Genomic DNA, 20,301 nt, shown 5'->3' with positions numbered 1-20,301 from the left:
ACAGTCTGCAGTGGCCTAACTGGAAAAACATTTTGAGCAGATAATTATCTCTGGGCATCAAATAAATCCTGCCGTGTGTGCTTATAATAAGAGCCAAAGGCTTTATTTAAACAGCAGATAAATTGTATTCACGGTGGATAACGTATGTTAATCTCCTCTGTAGCAGGAAGACATTAATGGGGTTACATGGCAGGAGTGCTTGAAAATTAATGCCGCTGTGACATTTCATCTCCCCTTAACTAAGATAATAATATTTGCCACTTCAGTGCTGGAGTTTTGACAATTGATTTTGTAAACTCATAATTAATTTTCCTCCACGACTCCTAAAGGGTAGATTGCATTAGCCCGGAACTCCTTATTTCCTAATTGTGCGGAATTAGCAACTAGTAGTCCATCAGCAAGAAAAAAAAAGCACAACTATATGTACAACCACTATCCCTACATACACCATTGCCTTACATGTATCTGATGTTTTTTGCTGAATACACATAGGACACACTGTGAACTCAGTAGTACATGTGTCTATTTGTGTGGTTATTATTCATTTTCTGGTTCATTTTTTTTTTTTTTTTACATTTATTAAGAGAAATATATGTTTTGAATGTTTTTAGTCCTAGTTTGCAAATTAAATCAATTGGGGCCACAGGAGCAAGGCAGCATCAGGTAACTGAATCTGAAGGTTGGTTTATTTTCAGCACATCTCATTTGCTGGAGAAGGTGCAGGCTAGTCGGCAGCTCAGGCCTGAGCCGCAGCGTCTCATCGCTTGTAGCGAATTAATGATGGGAATGTTGTAGCAGCCGTCAGATTCATAAATCAGCAGGAATGAGTGGGCTAATACATAGAAGTCTTATCCTTTTGTTTAGCAATTTATCATGTTGCTTGCACATTAATAAACAGAGCTCCCTTGAGGACAGCTTTGGGAAGATACATTTTTCTTCCTAATTTTCCTCAATTGTAGCCAGTAGATCACAGGTGGAACGTGAAGGCACTTGTCAAAACCACTCGCTGTTTTGATCCACTCAATGAGAACAAGGGCTGCACTGTAATAATAGTATCTTGTATGTACACATCATCTTTTACAACTATGCTTTCAGAGAAAAAATATACACATTATGATGCTGGGTTGGTCTCGTATGCATTCAGGAAGAAAAGTTCAGTATTTGCGCTAGGGATGTGCGCCGGACCATTTTTGCCGGATTTGGATTTGGATTTGGTTCTAATTCGTCGTCCGGCTTTGGATTTGGATTTGGATTTGCCAAACTGCGGTGACTGGCTTTGGATTTGGATTTGGATTTGGATTTTTTTACAAAAATTGACAAAAAAAGCTAAAATCACATAAATTGGTCTTTTTTTTCTTCCTAGAGTATTATTAACCTCAATAACATTAATTTCCAGTCAATTTAGACCATATCACAGCTTATAATATTGTTTTCAACATTATTGGCCAAAGGTTGCAGTGAGCTGACTGGTTACTAAGCGACAAAGCAGCGGCACAACGACACAGACACCACAGTATAAAGCACATCTATGACACATTGCCACACAGCAGTGGCAGAAATGAAAAGTAGTGCACCCACCCAGTGGGGTACGGCCAGCAGAGTCACAGTACTTGTTTACAAAGTGGGCTACGGCCCTAGGAGTCACAGTGCACAATCTTATTAGCATTACACCGCACATAGGGCCTGATTCACATTACACCATAAAGTAGTGTCTCTTATTTATGTTACGACACACAGTAGTGCCCCTTTTACACAATGCCCACAGTAGTGACCCTTTTACACAATGCCCACAGTAGCGGTGTCCCTTACACAATGTCCCCCAGCAGTGGTGCCCCCTATGCAGTCCCCTTAGTAGTACGGTCCACTATGCAGTGCCCCCAGTTGAATGCTCCCCAGTAGTATGCCCCCCATTAGCAGGCCCCCCCAGTAGTATGTCCCCCATTAGCAGGCCCCCCCAGTAGTATGCCCCCCATTAGCATGCCACCCAGTAGTATGCCCCCCCAGTAGTATGGCTCCCCCAGTAGTATGGCTCCCCCAGTAGCAGGCCCCCCCAGTAGTAGGCTGCTCCAGTAGTAGCCCCCCCTGTAGTATGGGCCCCCCCCTGTAGTATGGCCCCCCCTGTAGTAGGCCCCCCCAGTAGTATGCCCCCCCCCAGTAGCAGGCCCCTCAGTAGTATGGCCCCCCCAGTAGCAGACCCCCCCCAGTAGTATAGCCCCCCCCAGTAGCAGGCCCCTCTGTAGTATGGCCCCCCAGTAGTATAGCCCTGCCCAGTAGCAGACCCCCCCAGTAGTATAGCCCCCCCCCAGTAGCAGGCCCCTCTGTAGTATGGCCCCCCAATAGTGCAGATCCCCCCCAGTAGTATGGCCCCCCCAGTAGCAGACCCCCCCCCAGTAGTATAGCCCCCCCAGTAGCAGGCCCCTCTGTAGTATGGCCCCCCCAGTAGTATTGCCTCCCCCAGTAGCAGACCCCCCCCAGTAGTGCAGACCCCCCCCAGTAGTATAGCCCCCCCAGTAGCAGGCCCCTCTGTAGTATGGCCCCCCCAGTAGTATAGCCCCCCCCCAGTAGCAGACCCCCCCAGTAGTGCAGACCCCCCCCCCCCAGTAGCGCCCCCGGACCTTTGACAAGTAAAAAAATAAAAAAAATAAAACTTACCTGTATCCCCGCTCCCGCGCCGTCCGCTCTGTCACACGCTGAGGAGGGAGCCGGAAGACGGAGCTCATGTGTGAGCTCCAGCCGGCTCCCTCCGTGCAGCAGCCAATGAGAGTCTGTGTGACTCTCATTGGCTGCTGTAACAAACACACAGCTGCCGCTGGCGGCTGTGTGTCTGTGTCTGTGTAGGGCAGAGCGCTATCACTGCGCTCTGCCCTACACGCGAGGAGACCTGATGTCGGATTCTCTAGTGAGAATCCGACATCAGGCGGCCGCCGTTCGGCCCCGAACGGGGATCCGAGTCAGGCGGTGAACACCCGAACAGGGTTCGGGTGGACTCGGATCCCCAATGTTCGGAGCGGTTCGGATTCCACAGAATCCGAACCGCTCATCTCTAATTTGCGCCCATGTGCTGAGTCGGAGGTATCTCATGATGCATCCCGCTATGCACTAGTCCCTTACTTACACCCAGATTCGATGGCAAAAAACTCTTAGTGTTGCTTTAAATTAGCCTATAATGCAGCAGGTAAAATCATACAAATGAAAGTAGCAAAAACAATCAGTGATTAATGCATCCACCTGCTACAGAAGTACCTTCACCTAATGTAAGTCAGAAGTGACTGTTGTCATCATCATCAGCATGTGTTTGCATCAGTCCTCAGTTGATATTATTATTATTATTATTATCGTTTATTTATATGGCGCCACAAGTGTTCTGCAGCGCCTTACAAAGTACATAAACAAATAAGTTGACCAGTGACTTACAGTACAGTACAATACATATGACTACAGACAGGCATATCTGTATCCCAGTACATATGTGCCTCAGTTCATAATTATGCAAACTCGTCCTTATTTATAATGGGTGCAGGGTGAGTGGTTCACATGGGCCCCTGGGTACAGGGGGCCCCCACACCGCACAACCTGCACCCAGAGTATACTTACCTCGTGCCGGCAAGGGGGTCCCAGTGACATCAAGCAAAGAGTTTGTGTCTGAGCCATTGCTCTCTGGTGCGCATTCGCCATCTTCCTGAATAATAATGTGTCCCCAGCAAGTCCCCCTTCTGTCTCCCCAGCCAGCCCCCTGGGATTTGACAGTCCTCTCGTACCATGCTACCTTTCTTAGAGCTGCTTACACTGCCCTATCCTGGTTGTCCTATCAATTCTTCCATTCTTCCCTTCTCTGGTTCACCTCATCATCCCGTTTCTCCAGCTACCCCCCTTCTGTCTCCCAAACCAGCCACCCTTATATACCATATATATATATATATATATATATATATATATATATATATATACACACACACACACATATATGTATATATATATATATACACACATACGCACATGTATATATATATATGTATATATTATACACATACATATACATATATACACACACATATTTAAATATATATATATATATAACAAAAAGCTGGACTATCTAAAATTAGTCACACAGTCTGCACCCATACCTATTGCCTTTGCAGTGTGATGCCAGTAGTGAGGTCTCGATGAGTAGGAGTCCCTCCCAGGCCGCCTTCACGGAACTCAGCTCTAGCTTCTCACTGAATCTACAGGCGCCGGGCGGGCAGGCGGCCAGCAGCATACCTGACCCTGTAGGTGACGTCACCCGGAGGAGACCCTACGTGGTGCAGGAAGGGCTTGTGAAGCCTTCAACTACACCGCCATTTCCCTGACTTAGCCCCTGCTCCTCCAGTAGGAGACGGGGAGGAGTGTGTGTGGTGGTGACCCGGCAGGGTTTAATGGGCGGGACCTCGCTCGGACAGGCTGTTTGAGGAAAAAAAATGCTCCTGTCACCAGCGGTTTCTGACGGAGCGGCGGGACAATTTTCATTGGAAGAATTTCTACCCCTTGGCCCCGGGTGGCACCCCCGGATGGCGCCCCCCCCTATGCCAGCGCCACTGGCGAGTGCCATCCTGGCCAATAGGTAGATACACCTCTGGATAGCGCCATGGAGGAGGAGGGACCTACTTGCCTGCATAAGGTAAGATGCATGGATTTGGGGAGGGGCATGCTGCACATGGGCCACCTTGGGCAGTAATATGTCCCTGGCCCTTACTGTATTTAGGGCCTGATTCAGAGCCGGACGCTCTGACCAGTGCGCTCGCTCTGAATCAGGACCCTCCTACCTAAAAATGGAGCGGCCTCCTGGCCGCTCGTATAGCTGTGGGTGACCACCCACAGCTTATGCGAGCGGCCAAAAAAGATGGTCACGATGGTCAAGACCATCGCGACCATCGGGCTTGCGACGAGACCCTGCGGTAGGGTCTCGCTGCCGCAAGCCCAGGAGTGCTTTTGGCTCTATCAGAACCAAAAGCACTCCCACTGACATCACTAGTGATATCAGTGGGGCCGGACCCAGACGGTAGGCGTTCCCATGGGAACGCCTCCATCTGGGTAGCCACGCCCCCGGCACGCCCACCAAAGGGGGCGTGCTGTCACTCACCATCGACAGCACGCCCCCTTTCGTGCGAGACCCATAGCGACAGCTTGGCTGTTGCTATGCGGGTCTTGCACATGCGCACGACGGAGCTCCCTCCGTCGTGCGCATGCGCATTAGGGCACCATCGACCCGCTTGCGAGCGCTCGCGAGCGGGTCTGAATTAAGCCCTTAGTCTGCATTTGCACATTCCTTATCCACCCGCCCCACTTCTCCAAGCTTAAAAAGAGGCAAATACGAAATTTGCTTACAGAGTTCTGCAGTCACTTTTTTTGGTAAGAAAATATATATATACGCCTATCTTAGCATGAGCCCTCATTTGTTCTGCAGCATGTAACACATAGTTCTTGAAGCAAAAAGTGTCTTGTTAGTTTCTTTACATTGAGAATGTTGCTAATTTGACTAATTGTGACTAATACTAGGCATACATTAAACTATTATCTGGGCGATCCTTATAATCTATGTGGAAAGCCCACATAATTGTACTGTGTATGTGTGCGACCGAAAATATTGATCAGTGAGGCATACAGAATCATCCAGCATGTCCGATGCGATATTTTAAAGTTACAAGTCGACAGCGTATGTGCCGTCGCGGTTCACCAACGGACATTTCCCCTGTTGCTTCACAGGGGAGGAACGAGGTAATATCTCCTCTCCAGAGGAGGAAGCTAGATATCATAGCCAATACACCGTGAGAGATATCTTACAGTGTATGGCTGCTAGATAAAATGTCTGACGGTCTGACACACATTTTACCTGTCATAAAGTTTACCTGCTAAATGTTACTGGACCAGGTAACCCTGTATGTACCTGTATTACATGGCATAGTTGTAAAGTTTTATCACTTCTTCTCAGGTTCCAGGTTCTCCAGCCCCAGACTGACAGCCCGACCAAGCCGAAAACGAACATTATCTATATCCCCTCTCTCGGATCACAGCTTTGACCTTCAGACCATGATCCGTACATCTCCAAACTCTCTGGTTACCATTCTCAACAACTCACGTAGCAGCTCCTCAGCCAGTGGCTCCTATGGACATTTATCAGCAAGTGCATTAAGGTAATACATAAAAAAGTGATAAACTATACACTTATGTGAAACATTAACAGCTCTATTTTATCTATTATGAAAGGCTGTAATGCACTTTTAATTGGGCCACTACCAGCTTAAACTAAAACTACATAATGGTAACTAAATCTGAAAACTGCTTAACTTGTGGTGTTCTAACAATTCTGATCCAGACAGAAGAGTACAGCACCTTAAATATTGTGCTTCCTATGATTGTGGCAGTTTCCACTGAAATGAATGAAGACATCAAATACAAGTTTATCTCTGTGTTTTCCTAACTATGCTTTAGCAATATAGCCACCTTTAATCAATGATATATTCAAGAGGCCTGCTTAAGGAATCACATTCAACTTGTTACGCAGCATTGGATAACAAAGTCGCTATTACAGTACTGTGCATTGTATACAGAGCAAATGAGGGGAACCAACATAGTTGCATGTCATAGATTGCTTTGAACAGGTTTTTATGCTTTAAATATCTAGATAAGTTAGTAAAGTAACAATCTGAACATTGCTATAAATCAGGGATGGGGAGCCTTTTTTTGTGGAGGGCCATTTTGATATATATATATAACATTATTTGTGGGCATGGTGCAGGCCACACACCCTCCGTGTGATGTAACATGGGGTTGGGCTGCCATCGCCGGTGATTACATCAACGCTTGGAGCATCCAGAGGATCCTTCGGGGAGCTGTAAGGGCAGCGGTGTGACTGTCTTAAGTGTCTTAAGAATGCTCCAGGTGGCATTACTACATAGATCCTGGCTGCAGTGTGCCATTGTAGGCGTCCTGCTAACCAGTTGAGACTAGAAGAAAAAAGCTCAGAGGGCCAGACCAAATGACTCCGCAGGTCTTATATGGCCCTCGGGCCTGAGGTTCCCCGTCCCTGCTATAAATGGAGAAAAACATACTGGGACTATCCTTTTCCTCCTTCCTAAAGTGGCTGCGCTGTTTGTTAGTATGTCTATACCACTAAATAATTCTTGATGCTATTGTTTTACTTGAGTATGTGTTTACATTCCTGGCGTGCAATACACACAGCAACACTATACCAGGCTACATGCCATGGGACAGAATACCAAAGTCTGTTTACACTCTGTAACTATGTCAGGAATACAAATAAGGGTTATACACGGTATACAATCGGGAAACCGGCTGCCTTAATACCGGCAGCCGGCTTCCCGACTGTCATATCCCGACGAGGGTGAAATGCCAGGCGTCAATAACTAGACGCCTGTTATTTCCCTGATGCCGGGAGACAGGCGTCCGGCATCCCGATCGAAGGGATACCGGGCGCCGTGAGCGGACAGCTGCGGGGGGGAGGGTTAGATTTAGGGCACCCGGGGGAGACTTAGGGTTAGGCACCCCCCGGGAGGGTTAGGGTTAGGCTATGGGGAGGGAGGGTTAGGCACCGCCGGGGGGGACTTAGGGTTAGGCACTCCCCCGGGGGACTTAGGTTTAGGCAGCGGGGAAGGGGGGGTTTAGGGTTAGGCACTTAGAGGGGGGATTAGGGTTAGGCACTTTGGGGGGAGGTTAGGGTTAGGCACCCCTAAGGAGGGTTAGGGGGTCAGGTTAGGTTAGTTTACACTTACCTTAGGGACGATCGGGATTTCCAGCGCTGTCGGGCTTCCGCTGCTGGGCTCTGCTGATCTGTCGGGCTGCCGCTGCCGGGAATCGAACTGCAGGCCATGCGACAGCCGGGATTCCATACCGATTCCTTATACATTGGCCAATTAAGATGCTATCATAATAAAAATCACTATCAGATCAGTGGAAAGTGTATTGCCAATTCAAATATGATTCACAGGTAATCCCCACTGTTCACTTGTGTCCTATAAATGTTGGTAATTGCACACATAACATAGCTCTCAACAACTGACATGCACCCCAATATATGTGTTAATTGTGATGCACATGCATATTTAAAAATAAGTGGTCACATGATTAGTTGGTATCAGCTATAATGTATGGATTTTCCTTATTTACTTTGAAAATCTCTACTAGTGTCCCTACCAACTTCAGATAAAAATGCTTGAGTTGACTTCCGAAAAATCCTAATGTCTGTTAGGGAATAGTCTGTCCCTTATTCCAATGATGTCACTCCATGGATCCCTCCAGACTAATAGCTGAAATCTCCTGCAGCATATTGAGGCACCAGACATTCCAACGCTTACGCCTGCTGGGAATGTGGTTTTACAAATGGCCGACTCTGATTAAGTTACACAGCCCTTTTCACAAATGTTACTGCTCATGCACAGCTCATGGAGCCCTTGCCGGACACATAGTTACATCTGAAACTGATTGGTAGTGCTTAAAGCAAGCCTTTTTGTACTTTTGAACCACAGTAAATGAGTTGCATGAGTAAAAATTATACTATAGTGAATAAAACAGAGAGCAACGTTGTAACTTCAGTCGCAGCTGTTTCTTGGTAAACGCACAGCTGCAACCAGTATCAGAATAAGCTTGTTAGCAGAATTGCCATAAGTTTCTTTTTTATTATAAGGCCTGAATGTTTTCTTTTATTATTTTTAAGTTAGTTATGTTAGTTATTTGAGGCTCCACATCTTAATGAACTGGCATTGCAGTTCACTGACCTTGCATGGCAAAGCCTTCTAAAGCTCTACCTATCAGTCTTCAAAATGCCATGAGTTGATGCTTTGTCCTGTCCGCTGCACACAGCGCCTCTGTCTTCTGTTGCATATTTGTCATGTATGTGCAGCTAATCCTCAACACATTGACCTAATAAGGCACATAGCTGTGACTCATTTTGCATCACACCAGAAATGAAACACTATACAAGGAAAAAAGCAGATTGACAGCAGTAGGAACTTTCAGAATGCCAGAGATCCTTTATATAGGAAGGAACTACCTCTGTATTTATGCAAATATACATTTTCTTAGCCAAGAAAGTGACTGACAACTTTAACTAAATGTTGTCAGACCTGTATGTTACTACAAAGACCGTTATAATCTAGAGTTACTTTTATTTTTAAACTGCATTTGGATATATAAAAAGGAGTATTTTACTGTTGCTGTAAAATATGTTATTTCTATCTTATAACTTTTATTTTTTTAAACTTTCAGTAAGATGGCAGGTAATTTACTTACATGTGGTCACATATTGCTTACACTTCAATGTATGTTCATTATTGCTTACATGCTAATAAAACAATCTTGATTGCAGCATTTCTTTCACACGGTCAGTCATTAAGCAGCACTTAATTTGACCATTGAAGTGAATGGGGTTAATTTTGATATGCTATGGTGTGGTAGATTTCAAGTTTAATAGAAGGAAAAATGGAGGTCTTGCCCATGGCAACCATTCAGCGTCTAGCTGTAATTTATCCGGTACAGTCTAGTAAATGATAGCCACAATCTGACTGGTTGCTATTGGCAACACTTCCTCTTTTCCTTTGTAGAATCTTTATTAATCTCAACCATAGTGCATTACATAATGTGCATTGAAGTTTTCTCTGTCTGTAATAATACTGTAATTTGCACTTGGAAGACCTATATATGAGCACTTTACATAAACAACAATAGCTACACTGCACATTCCATGTTTGAAAAATAATTAATATAAATTAAATAATATAAATCCCAATTTTACAATTACAGCAAAAACATTCCAAATTCCTTATAGATCTGCCTCAGAATTGATGTTTTTTCATTTTGAATTGTTAAGGTGCATACACATGTAATGATTTTTTGAATGATTTAACTATAACGACGTCGTTATCGTTGAATTGTTGAAAAAATCGTTCAGTTTCTGAGTTATAACGGTGAACGATTATCGTTCATGCGCGTTCCCGTTTGTAGTTCATTCTGACTGACCAACTGAACGATTTTCATTAAGGGAAGTTATAAAAATCGTTTGTAGTTCAAAAAATCGTTCATTACACTTTAAAAAATCTGACAGATAATCTGACAGAAAATCGTTCATAAAATCGTTGTGTGTGTATGCAGCTTTAAAGTTGAGTACTTTTACTTACAAATACATATATATTGATTAAAAAATGTGCAGCATTAGATTAGAGTAGCCAAATACTGTAACATATACAGCAGTACAGTAATTATTATCTTGTTATTATCTTGTTACTACAAGGTAAAATCTTGTACAACACTAGATTGAGATGATAAATTTACCCCATCTGCAGCTGCCAGTAAGAGCTTAATGAGCTGTCTGTCTTCTGTTTATAAAAGCATGATTGAACTTACCTATTCCTGTTGTTTCTTCCTTAACACAAGAACCCACATTTACGTTATTTGAAACATAGCCATTCAAAAGCGTGATTTGGTGTGTTTGATGTGACCAATGTTAGATAAATGTGAATGCAATGATGTTTTGCAAACTTAGGCATTGTGGAACACAGACAAGCATCATTAACAAGCAGATATTTACCTAGTTTTACTAACCTTAGCCCCAAACATAACAGACCAACCAAGTCCCAACCCCAAGAAAGCCACAATCAATTGTATGTATTACCAATATGCAAATGCATGTATAATAATTGTCTCACTCTGGCAAATAATTGTATAAAGGGATATTATCAACTTTAAAAATTATATTTCCATTTAGAATTCCTAATGTATTATTTGTATTATACTGCTTTCATGAGAATAATAATAATAATAAGAAGAATCATAAGAATTATTATTATTATTATTATTATTATTATTATATACATGTAAATTGTAATTATTTATTGGTAATAATATATATATATATATATATATATATATATTATTTATTTATTTTTTTCATTAGTAGTATTACACAATAGCAATGACAATGGCTTTATGGTCTTGAACCTCAGAACAAGGATCCTAGAATTGGGGTGTTGGTATCCAGCTGTCAAACTTGTCAATGTTAGACAAATGCTGAGATATTTAATTGCAGACATGAGTGTTACATTTAACTAACATCTTCCCTCCAATAGTGGGAACACTGGGTACTGATCTATGCAGCTGGCTTTCCTGGTGCCCTTCCAGGTCTACTCACAGGCCCAGATGAAAACTAGAGGAAAAACTCCTTTTATGATTATTTGTCAGAGTAAGGGGTATTCAGGTGATGTGTATGATCGTATGAATTTATGGTATATACAAAAGTTTATTGAAACAGATCTTATAAACCATATGAAGAAAATAAATTAATATTTGTCAGGAGTGTGGACAGAGTCTGGGATAAAACATTGGCAGCCTCAGGTGTTCCACAGCATCTCAGCCTGGCTACACTGTTTATATTGGTTACCTTGCATTCCTCTGACTTCATTGGTACTCAGGTGCTAGACATTACTCATCAGCACTGTGAGTTATTCACTGTTTGGGATTGGTTACCAGCGAGTTATGAAGGCTGTCTGGGGCCCATACTTTTTAGCTTAACTAGTTTTAGCTCACTGTAATAGTGTTAGCTGTCTAGACGTTTTTGTCGGTCTTCTCATTATAATCCCAGCTCGTTGTGACTATTCTAGTCTGCCACCAGCCTCTACCTCTGCTTGTTGCTGATAAATCTTGTGTGCCGCCTATACTGATCGTTTGCTTGTGACTGTTTGTCCTTTTCTGCTGGTCAGCCTGACTAAAGATAGTGGTCCCCCTCCTGCCTCATTGGATTTCTTCAAGCATACAAAGCCACAATTTACTGCTCACGGTATTAGTTTTGTTTCACATAACAGAAAAGAGAAAGATCCTGCACAGAACTAAAATGTATAGGTAACCATATAGAACCAACTTATTGTGCGATTAATCACTTTTTACTCAATGTAAAAACATATAATATAGTTGGCTGTGCTCCCTGGAATCAAGTATACAAAGTACTTATAAACTGAAAAAAGATTTTAGCTAGATACTACTCTCAATGATTCCTGTCATATTTCTGTTTTGTAGAAGACCGTAAACCTATCACTCAGTGTAGTGTAGTGCAGATGTAGGCTGCTGTGCATAGCACCTTCCTTCCCTGCCCATTCTAGAGTCATGTAAGATAGACAAGCTTCTAACCATACAACATTAAGCATGATCTCTCTCAGGAAAAGAGTTGGACAGCATGGTGGACTGTTTTAATTTACAATAAATACTCCACTATTTCAAATATATTAGCAATTGGTAGGCTTTGAAATATTTTAATGGCCAGCATTGGATTTAATATACCGTAGCTCTTATTATCTTTCATCTTATCTTGCAGTGTCTTCTTGTGCTGTTTCAACGTTGCTCTGTGGGTGAATGGATAATTACTATACATGAATTAATTATTGGTACAGGACAGATAAAATTTTACTGACAGCAAGTTGATTTGCTCAAAATGGCAATGATTTAGAGTCAGGTATAGTACTTTAAATTGGAAAAATAAAATGTTCTGAAAATAAACACTAAACACTGATTCTGTATACAGCTATCTTTCCTTCATTGTGCATATGTTCTCTATCAATTCAGAGTGCTCTTCCAAAGCCACGTATGACATTGTTTTTCTGCGTTTTAATGAACAGAACAGGGTAGTTACACTTTGTAATATATGTTCACTGAAAGGAAGAGGGAGCATTAAATCATTGTGCTCTGTGATGAATGGTTTGTACTGTACATTGAAGAATAAATTGAACAAACTGGCATAGAACTCAGTGAACATGAAATCAGCTATTAGAAGGGAGCTTGTGAACAAATTCTGAAGCTGATATGCATCTTTTGATTAATACCCTATCAATCATCCGCAGTGGTTACCTTAGCAAAGTCTGCCTGTAATCATTCATAGTTCCTTTCAGGAACACTGGCAGGGACTATAGGCTTGTAATAACTGAACATTATTACTGTTTTCCTACTGACTCTTCCAGAGAACAATTATTATGTTCCCCATGTTAGAGCTCTGCATTATATATATATTTTTTAAAAAAACAGCACAGAGTAAACTGAAAATAGTTCATATGCTGCCAACATTCTCTTAGGGTATTTATAATGATATTCTGTCTTAAATGGCATCATTCTTGCAAGTCGTAATAACAGTAATATAATTACTCTGAATAAGTTCTGTTTAGGCTGCTATTTATCAAGAAGCAAAATAATGAAAATTGTTGGAATTATTTGCTCTCATGAGTTAATTTGGCCTTAATTATAAGATGTACATTTTTAAATCTAATGTGACTCAAAGTGAGATGTATTAATTCTTCATTAAATTGGCTGTTAATCTGCAGGCAATGCTGCATAGCACATGATCTCAGTATACCATTATGTTATATCAGTAGGTAGATTTGACACCAACACTATTTTCATCCACAAATAAAAAGCACGAAAAATATCCCACAAATAGGAAAATCTTTTATTTTCATACAGTTATCTGTTATGATCTGTTTTAAACGTGCACAAATATTGCTGTTTGTTTTTTTTGCATTTTGTGCTAAAAATCTATTTCTGAAAAGTAATCAATAATGATATAAACAAAGATTACAAACTTTTGTAGCATGGCAATACAAGCACTTGCATTTAGCATGTGATATCTACAGACTTGTTAGTTAGGAATAACTAATATACATCCAGAACCAGACGTCCAATAGGAAGCTGGACACAAGAAAAAAAAGCAGGAATTAAATGTTGCTTTCTCTTATCTTACATTTACAATTGAAGTGTATCACTGGGAACAATTTATTTGAGGAGCACGCAATAAAGAGTGGTTTGGCAGTGCCTGCTTGCAGAGTGAAGTCTTTATGCTGTAATATAATTTTCCTCAGAATTGAACTGCAGGCTCAGAAACACAGAGGAGTAATGAAGTGATGACAGGTATTAGCATGCATAATGGGCTTTAATAGACATTTAATGATGTTAAACTGGAAGAGAAAGACGGGATCTCCCATTGGAATATCCCCTCACTGAAACACATTGATCAGCAGTCTTACAGCAGATTTTAGTGCAAGCTACCCTGGCGGAAATTCTTTTTAGGTGACATCCTGGCTGAGCAGAACCTTCCGTCGTTTAAAAAGAAATGAGTGATATGACAAGCACTGTGTACAAAACACATTTACCAATTGATTTTCTCTCCTGATGCGATTTGGAGACTTAAGATTAAAGAGCTCTCTCATTACACAAGGCAACCCAAGACATGCAGTGTACATCGCCTTAAAGTATTTTAGAGTTAGTTTTGCATTTCCATTTTGTAAAACAGATCACATATTCATGTTTTATAGCTCTTTGTTTACCCACAAAGGGGCTGATGCAAAATTTAACGTAAGTTTATTTGTGGAGCGTATATACAGGTTTAACTGTGTGCCTGCGCCGGGCGACTGAAGGGGTGTAACTGTGTTGTAGCAAGGCGTTCTCACATAGGTTACAATATCACAATGGTGGTGGTGGTTGTGGTGCAGCCGCAGAGATGCGTTCAACTGTGAAGACAGGGAAATATATGCATATGCAAGCCATGCAGGAGCTATTATAACCAATTGTGTTTCACATTTCTAGTGCATTTTACTAGAAGTGTTATGTACCATTACTCTTATGAATAGGTGTAAAAATAGCATTTGCATATTGAAGTGTGACTTATTTTTTATGTTTTTGCTTTTTCATTTTTAATGCATTTAGATATAATTTTAATTTGTAATACTAATTTTGTCTCTTTTCAGTCCAGCTTTGAGCTTTACATACCCTCCTACCCCAGTGTCCTTGCAGCATATGCATCAGCATATAATAAATCGGCAGCACAGCATAGGCTCAGCTTTTGGACACAGCCCTCCACTTATACATCCTGCGCCCACCTTCCCCACTCAGAGAACTGTTCCTGGGATCCCTAGTGTTTTGAATCCAGTCCAGGTCAGCGTTGGGCCTTCGGAGGTCATACAGGTGAGAACTTCTTTTTAGCAGTTCAAAAGAGAAAAATTCCTTCAACTTAGCATACCACATATGTTATGTTGTTGAACTGCAAGTCTGAGCCAGCTTCCTCGGCAGTTGCCTTCAATATTAGACATGAGTACATGTTTTATTATGATATCAATTAGGGTAGTTTATTAAAGGAAGAGCCAGGGTCTTTGTGTACACATCTGTGCTAAAGACTACATCAGGCCTATATCGTCTGCCACATGAGTGTTATATATTTGTTTTTAAGCAAATTCAGCATTAACATTTATTCTGTCCCTATATACCATGGCCGAAACATAAATAATGATATCCTTAATATTAAAGCTGTTTCAGTCAAAGTCTTATAGCAATTAGCTTGTCCACATAGATACATTTTACTAAGTAATTTACATGCATCTCCATATATCTGGTTTTTCTGTCGCAAACATCCATATGAAATGCATAATCGGCCTTCATCCACCTCTGACAGTTCTAATAACATCGCACTTCCCTTAGTGAGTGGTCATGTCTATCATCTAGTAAGTGTAATAGGAAATACTAATATGTTTTATTCAGTTAAACTGGCATTACATATCTTGTTTTGCCATCTAGATGTTTTTAAACCTGAACTACTGATTTTTTTATGTGTGTATTACATGAATAGAAAATATTTTTTTAATGTTTATGTGCAATCATATATCAAAGATATCAAAAAATATTTGCCTGTCCATCCCAGGCTGCAACTTCAAAGCTTCGGGGTAGATTGCAGAGGAGTTATATAGAGTATACATTATACATACATATATCATTGCTGTCTGGCTCATTGTTCTCCTTGTATGTTTTCCCATGTCTGTACATCTACCTTTATGCACATCATTATATTTACATGTGATTCAACAGAGGCTTCTAATTAACTGTCAGTGAAGCCTGATACCTCTTCTTGTCTACTTTAATAATGAAAATCTGGAAGCTATAGTCTCATATCAGAGCATCTGTATATGTCATTGTAACATGTGTCCCAGGACATAGGCATATATGCACTCCTGCATACTTCTCACCAGTCATCCATATACAAATGCACATAACGTGACAATAAGGGTCATTTCCTAACCGCAAAATCTGCAGATCTGTAATTTTGCGCAACTATATATTTGTCTGTCTTTGTTCAGATACTCTACATGATCATTTGCTGGATTGCAGGCTGAAATGGGAACAATTGTAGACATAAAAACAGTACTTGAAAATGCTGCGCGCTTTCAACCACCTCCTTAATAAATCTCAATTCAACTTTTATTTTTTCTTGAAATCTGCTTTCCTTCATAAAGTGGATCTGTTTAATGCGAAGGATAATTCATATATTGCTATCTCTTAGCATGTGTAACAATCAGGTTGTTTGGGAGATGGCTGTGTTTAGTCAAATTAAATATTTATTTAGTCAAATTAAAATTTTAGGAATTTTAAAGTCTGCACTAAATAATTTTTGTTTAGCAGTTGTAGCCTCAATATGAAGTCTACGCGCATACACATTGCCCACTTTGTATATTTAAACTATTTTAGGACACAACTGAGAAATAGCTCCAGCCTTCATGACATTTCTGTCATCGCAGCTTGCTCTATATGAGGATTCATAGCAGCACACCAGAGTGCCCATGCTAATCCCTGTCCACTGCCAAAACTCCCTACAATAGGCGCGTCAGCATCAAAATTGGACTATGAGCAATGAAAGAAGTTGGCCTGGTCTGATGACTCACATTTTCTTTTACATCATGTGGATGGCTGGGTACATGTGCATCATTTGTCTGAGGAAGAGATGGCACCAGGGGGGATGTGGTCATTATACTGACAGTGGGGATGCTGGCGCCAGAATCCCAACACCTGTCAGAATCTGTACTGGGGTTAGGGTTTGTCACTAGAGTTAGGCACTAAGGGGGAAGGGTTAGGTTTAGGGTGCAGGGTGCAGGTTAGGTTTAGGCACTAGGCAGGGAGGTTAGGTTTAGGCAGCAGGAAGGGAGGGAGAGGGGGAGGCTTAGGAGATTGACCGACAGGCGTCAGTATGCTAACTTTGTCGTGATGCCGACATCTCAACCCGGCACCAGGATGCACTATGGAAAGAAGGCAAACTGACGGAGGAAGTGTGATGCTCGGGGTCATGTCCTGCTGTGAAACCTTGGGCACTGCTATTCATGTGGCTGCTACTTTGACACATACCACCTACCTAAATATTGTTGAAGGCCAAGTACTCCCCTTACGGCAACGGTATTCCCTGATGGCTGTAGCCTCTTTCAGCAGTCAAAACCATTGTTCAGGAATGGTTTGAGGAATATTACAAAGAGTTCAAGGTGTTGACTTGGCCTCCAAATTCCCCAAATCTCAATCCAATCAAACATCTGTGAGATTTGATGGAAAAACACCTGAGCCATGGAGGCCCCAACTCGCAACTTACTGGACTTAAAGGAACTGCTGCTAATGTCTTGGTGCCAGATACCACAGGAGAGGTCTTCTGGAGTCCATGTCTCAACGGGTCAGAATTAATTTGGCAGCACAAGTAGAACACACAATAATAGGCAGGTAGTTTTAACATGCCCACACACATAGCGATATTTTACAAGATCTGGCCGATGCTGACGCATTGCAACGACAGATCGTGTAAAATATGGCCAAATCGTGAGGAAATCGCGAGTCCCCACTCACGATCACGATGCGATCCCCGCTGGTCGCATATCGCATCTTCAGATCTGCCGTGCAGTAGGGCAGATCTGACATTCTAGGACAGGATGCACTGTGAAAGTCTGGATGCAGGAGAGATCGTTTGAAGATTGGACACCAAATCGTGTGCAGATCGTGTGCAGAGCTGCCAGGGAGAGTTTCAAGGGAAATCGTACACAAATCGTATACATCGGCTGATCGTGGGTAGATTGGTATGTGTGTGGGCACCTTTAATGTTATGGCTGATCTGTGTATTTTGCTCCATGCCACACCTGCGTATCCAGTCGCTACATAAATAAATGTTTGCATACAGTAGATGCATAGATTAACATAATTACTGAGATTACTATGACAAGGCCACTCCCCTATTGTGACATTGTCACAAACCCTTCTGCAATATGTCCCAAACAGCCAAATGTTCGAATATATGGACACTACTGATGCTACTAATCATCGCTTGCACTTTTGTTAAGAAGGTTTCACCTAGGTTTGTCCACCTTTTCCAAACAAGATATGTAAGAAAATACACGTAAACGTTGGTATTGGTTTACAAATAGAAAAAAATGATTGAAGCATCCTTTAATTATTGCAAAACAATAGTTAATGTCACATATAGTAATATATATAAGCACTTGATGCAACATGAGTATCTGTTTGCAAACAATATGCCAGGATTGTATATGTGTATAAGATGGAAATCTTGGACTTTCTTGAGCCTCAAAGTTGTAATACCAATTCCTTCAGCAGAGCAAGCCCACCAGTGAGTCTGCAGTCAGCAGTACAGGGGACCCTATGCACAATAAGCGCTCCAAGATTAAACCTGAGGAAGAGCTGCCGAGTCCTGTTGCTGGGGGCATTCAGGTAATATCTTTAGTTATGTACTTACTGTAGCAGGATCTATTTTTTAATATGCAAAGCAAAGTATTATTTTATTTCTTATTTGGTTTTCTAGTGCTGCTGTCCATGTGTTGTGGTTTGGTTCTATGTTGTGTTTGGTTCTATTCTATAACAGAGAAAAATGTAATTGACCTTTGGTAAAATAATTTTTACATAGTGTCTCTTGCATAATATTTCTATGTTTTATCTGCACAGGATAAACTGCACGAAGTGTAAGCAAAAACCCTGATGGTGATTGTAATATATATGCATATATATAATTTGTTAGACAAAGGTTTCCAGTGCTAGTGGTAGCGCCAACAGCATTTATCTTGTCTTGTACACATATATGGCATTATTATTGCGCACTGCTGGTACCATGTAAATTATGGGTAACACCGAGCGTGGGCATGTTTCATTTATATTATACAGTATATATATATATATATATATATATATATTATATAAGCAAAACTTTGCATAACTTCCTCATCTGCAATATCATCGAACATTGTAAGTGAACTGTGAGCGAGTTTGGAGCTGTGAGAATAATTCCTCTGGCACGTTAGTTCAGTTTCTTTTTCAGTTTTTGCAAAGAAGAAAAATAAAAATGTGAAGTTTAATTTTTGGCTTCTTTTTGCTATACAGTTGTTGGTACCTTTTCATGCAGCTTACCTTGTACAGCACAATATTTTCAACTATTGGGATATTTGGAATTAAATTAATTTTCTTGGAAACTTTCTCCCCCTGCTTGCATAGTATATTCACTAAGTTTGGGGTTGCATTTCCATATAAAAAAATAATAATACAACAATAAATAAATATACAAATATATACATTTGTATATTTATTTATTTTTGGATTATTATTTTTTTTCCTCATTTCTAAATTACATTAATTTTGAAATGCTTGTTTGGGATAAAGTTGCACCAAGTGAAAAATATGTTTTTAATACATTCATTTTTCACAACAATCACTAACCAGTTAAGAAGAATGAAAGTCTTTTAAAGGAAAAGTAACAGCTAAATATTTTGAACAATTAAGCATTGCAGATCTCCACTTATCCTCCTTCATTTACCGTTCCCATCTTTTAACTCTGTGTCTAGGATCAGCCAGATGGAATGACTCTGGTGAAAGAGGAGGGGGACAAAGATGAAAGTAAACAAGAGCCTGAAGTAGTCTATGAGACAAACTGCCATTGGGAAGCCTGCTCCAGAGAGTTTGACACACAAGAACAGCTAGTGCATGTAAGTTAATGGAATTCAGGAACTGGGGTTTGAAAGCTATGTGACCTTTCTCCAAGGAGGTCAGGGTCTTTGACCCCGGCTGAGTCAAGTTTCTTAGCCAGCAGCATTGCATGCTGGAGAGGACTTTATGAGTTTCAGAGAATAAAGGGAAGTCTTAGCTGTGGTGCTTGACCTGTTCAGTCAGCTAAAGCTTTCTGCAAAATTCAATAAAGTCTTCAGCAGAGAGTGTAATGGCTCTGATCTTGTAAGCCAGCAAACATTATTTTTTTCTGTAGGAGACTTTGATAGTTATTGAGTAATAGTAAGCTGAACATGAATTAATGCTAACCTGAAGCCAGGACTTCTTTCTATAAACCAAAGCTTCTTTTTCTTCTTCACAAATTTAATACATTATTAGTTTTGTTAAAAGAAGATTGTTCGCTTTAGGCGGAAAACGATTGTTGACCCTCACATCTTTGGACCACCTCTTGGGGACTCAGCTGAATTTCCC

General features: G+C 41.2%; 1 protein-coding gene across 4 annotated transcripts in view; it reads left to right on the top strand.

The window, feature by feature from the left end:
- The window catches only part of GLI3 (GLI family zinc finger 3), a 257,696-nt gene that overhangs the window by 196,703 nt on the left and 40,692 nt on the right, over nt 1-20,301 (top strand). For 3 of the 4 annotated variants that reach the window (XM_088476045.1, XM_088476047.1, XM_088476048.1), the window contains 4 exons: nt 5,969-6,170; nt 14,772-14,988; nt 18,433-18,549; nt 19,671-19,811. In XM_088476045.1, the coding sequence (XP_088332171.1) occupies nt 5,969-6,170; nt 14,772-14,988; nt 18,433-18,549; nt 19,671-19,811 (677 nt within the window). The remainder of the gene's footprint in view (nt 1-5,968; nt 6,171-14,771; nt 14,989-18,432; nt 18,550-19,670; nt 19,812-20,301) is intronic. The other variant, XM_088476046.1, reaches the window with a different exon arrangement.

Source organism: Taudactylus pleione, unplaced genomic scaffold (genome assembly GCF_031769625.1).
Source record: "Taudactylus pleione unplaced genomic scaffold, aTauple2 ptg000181l, whole genome shotgun sequence".
In the NCBI taxonomy this organism is placed as follows: domain Eukaryota; kingdom Metazoa; phylum Chordata; class Amphibia; order Anura; family Myobatrachidae; genus Taudactylus; species Taudactylus pleione.
This window is presented reverse-complemented; position numbering and strand designations above follow the sequence as displayed.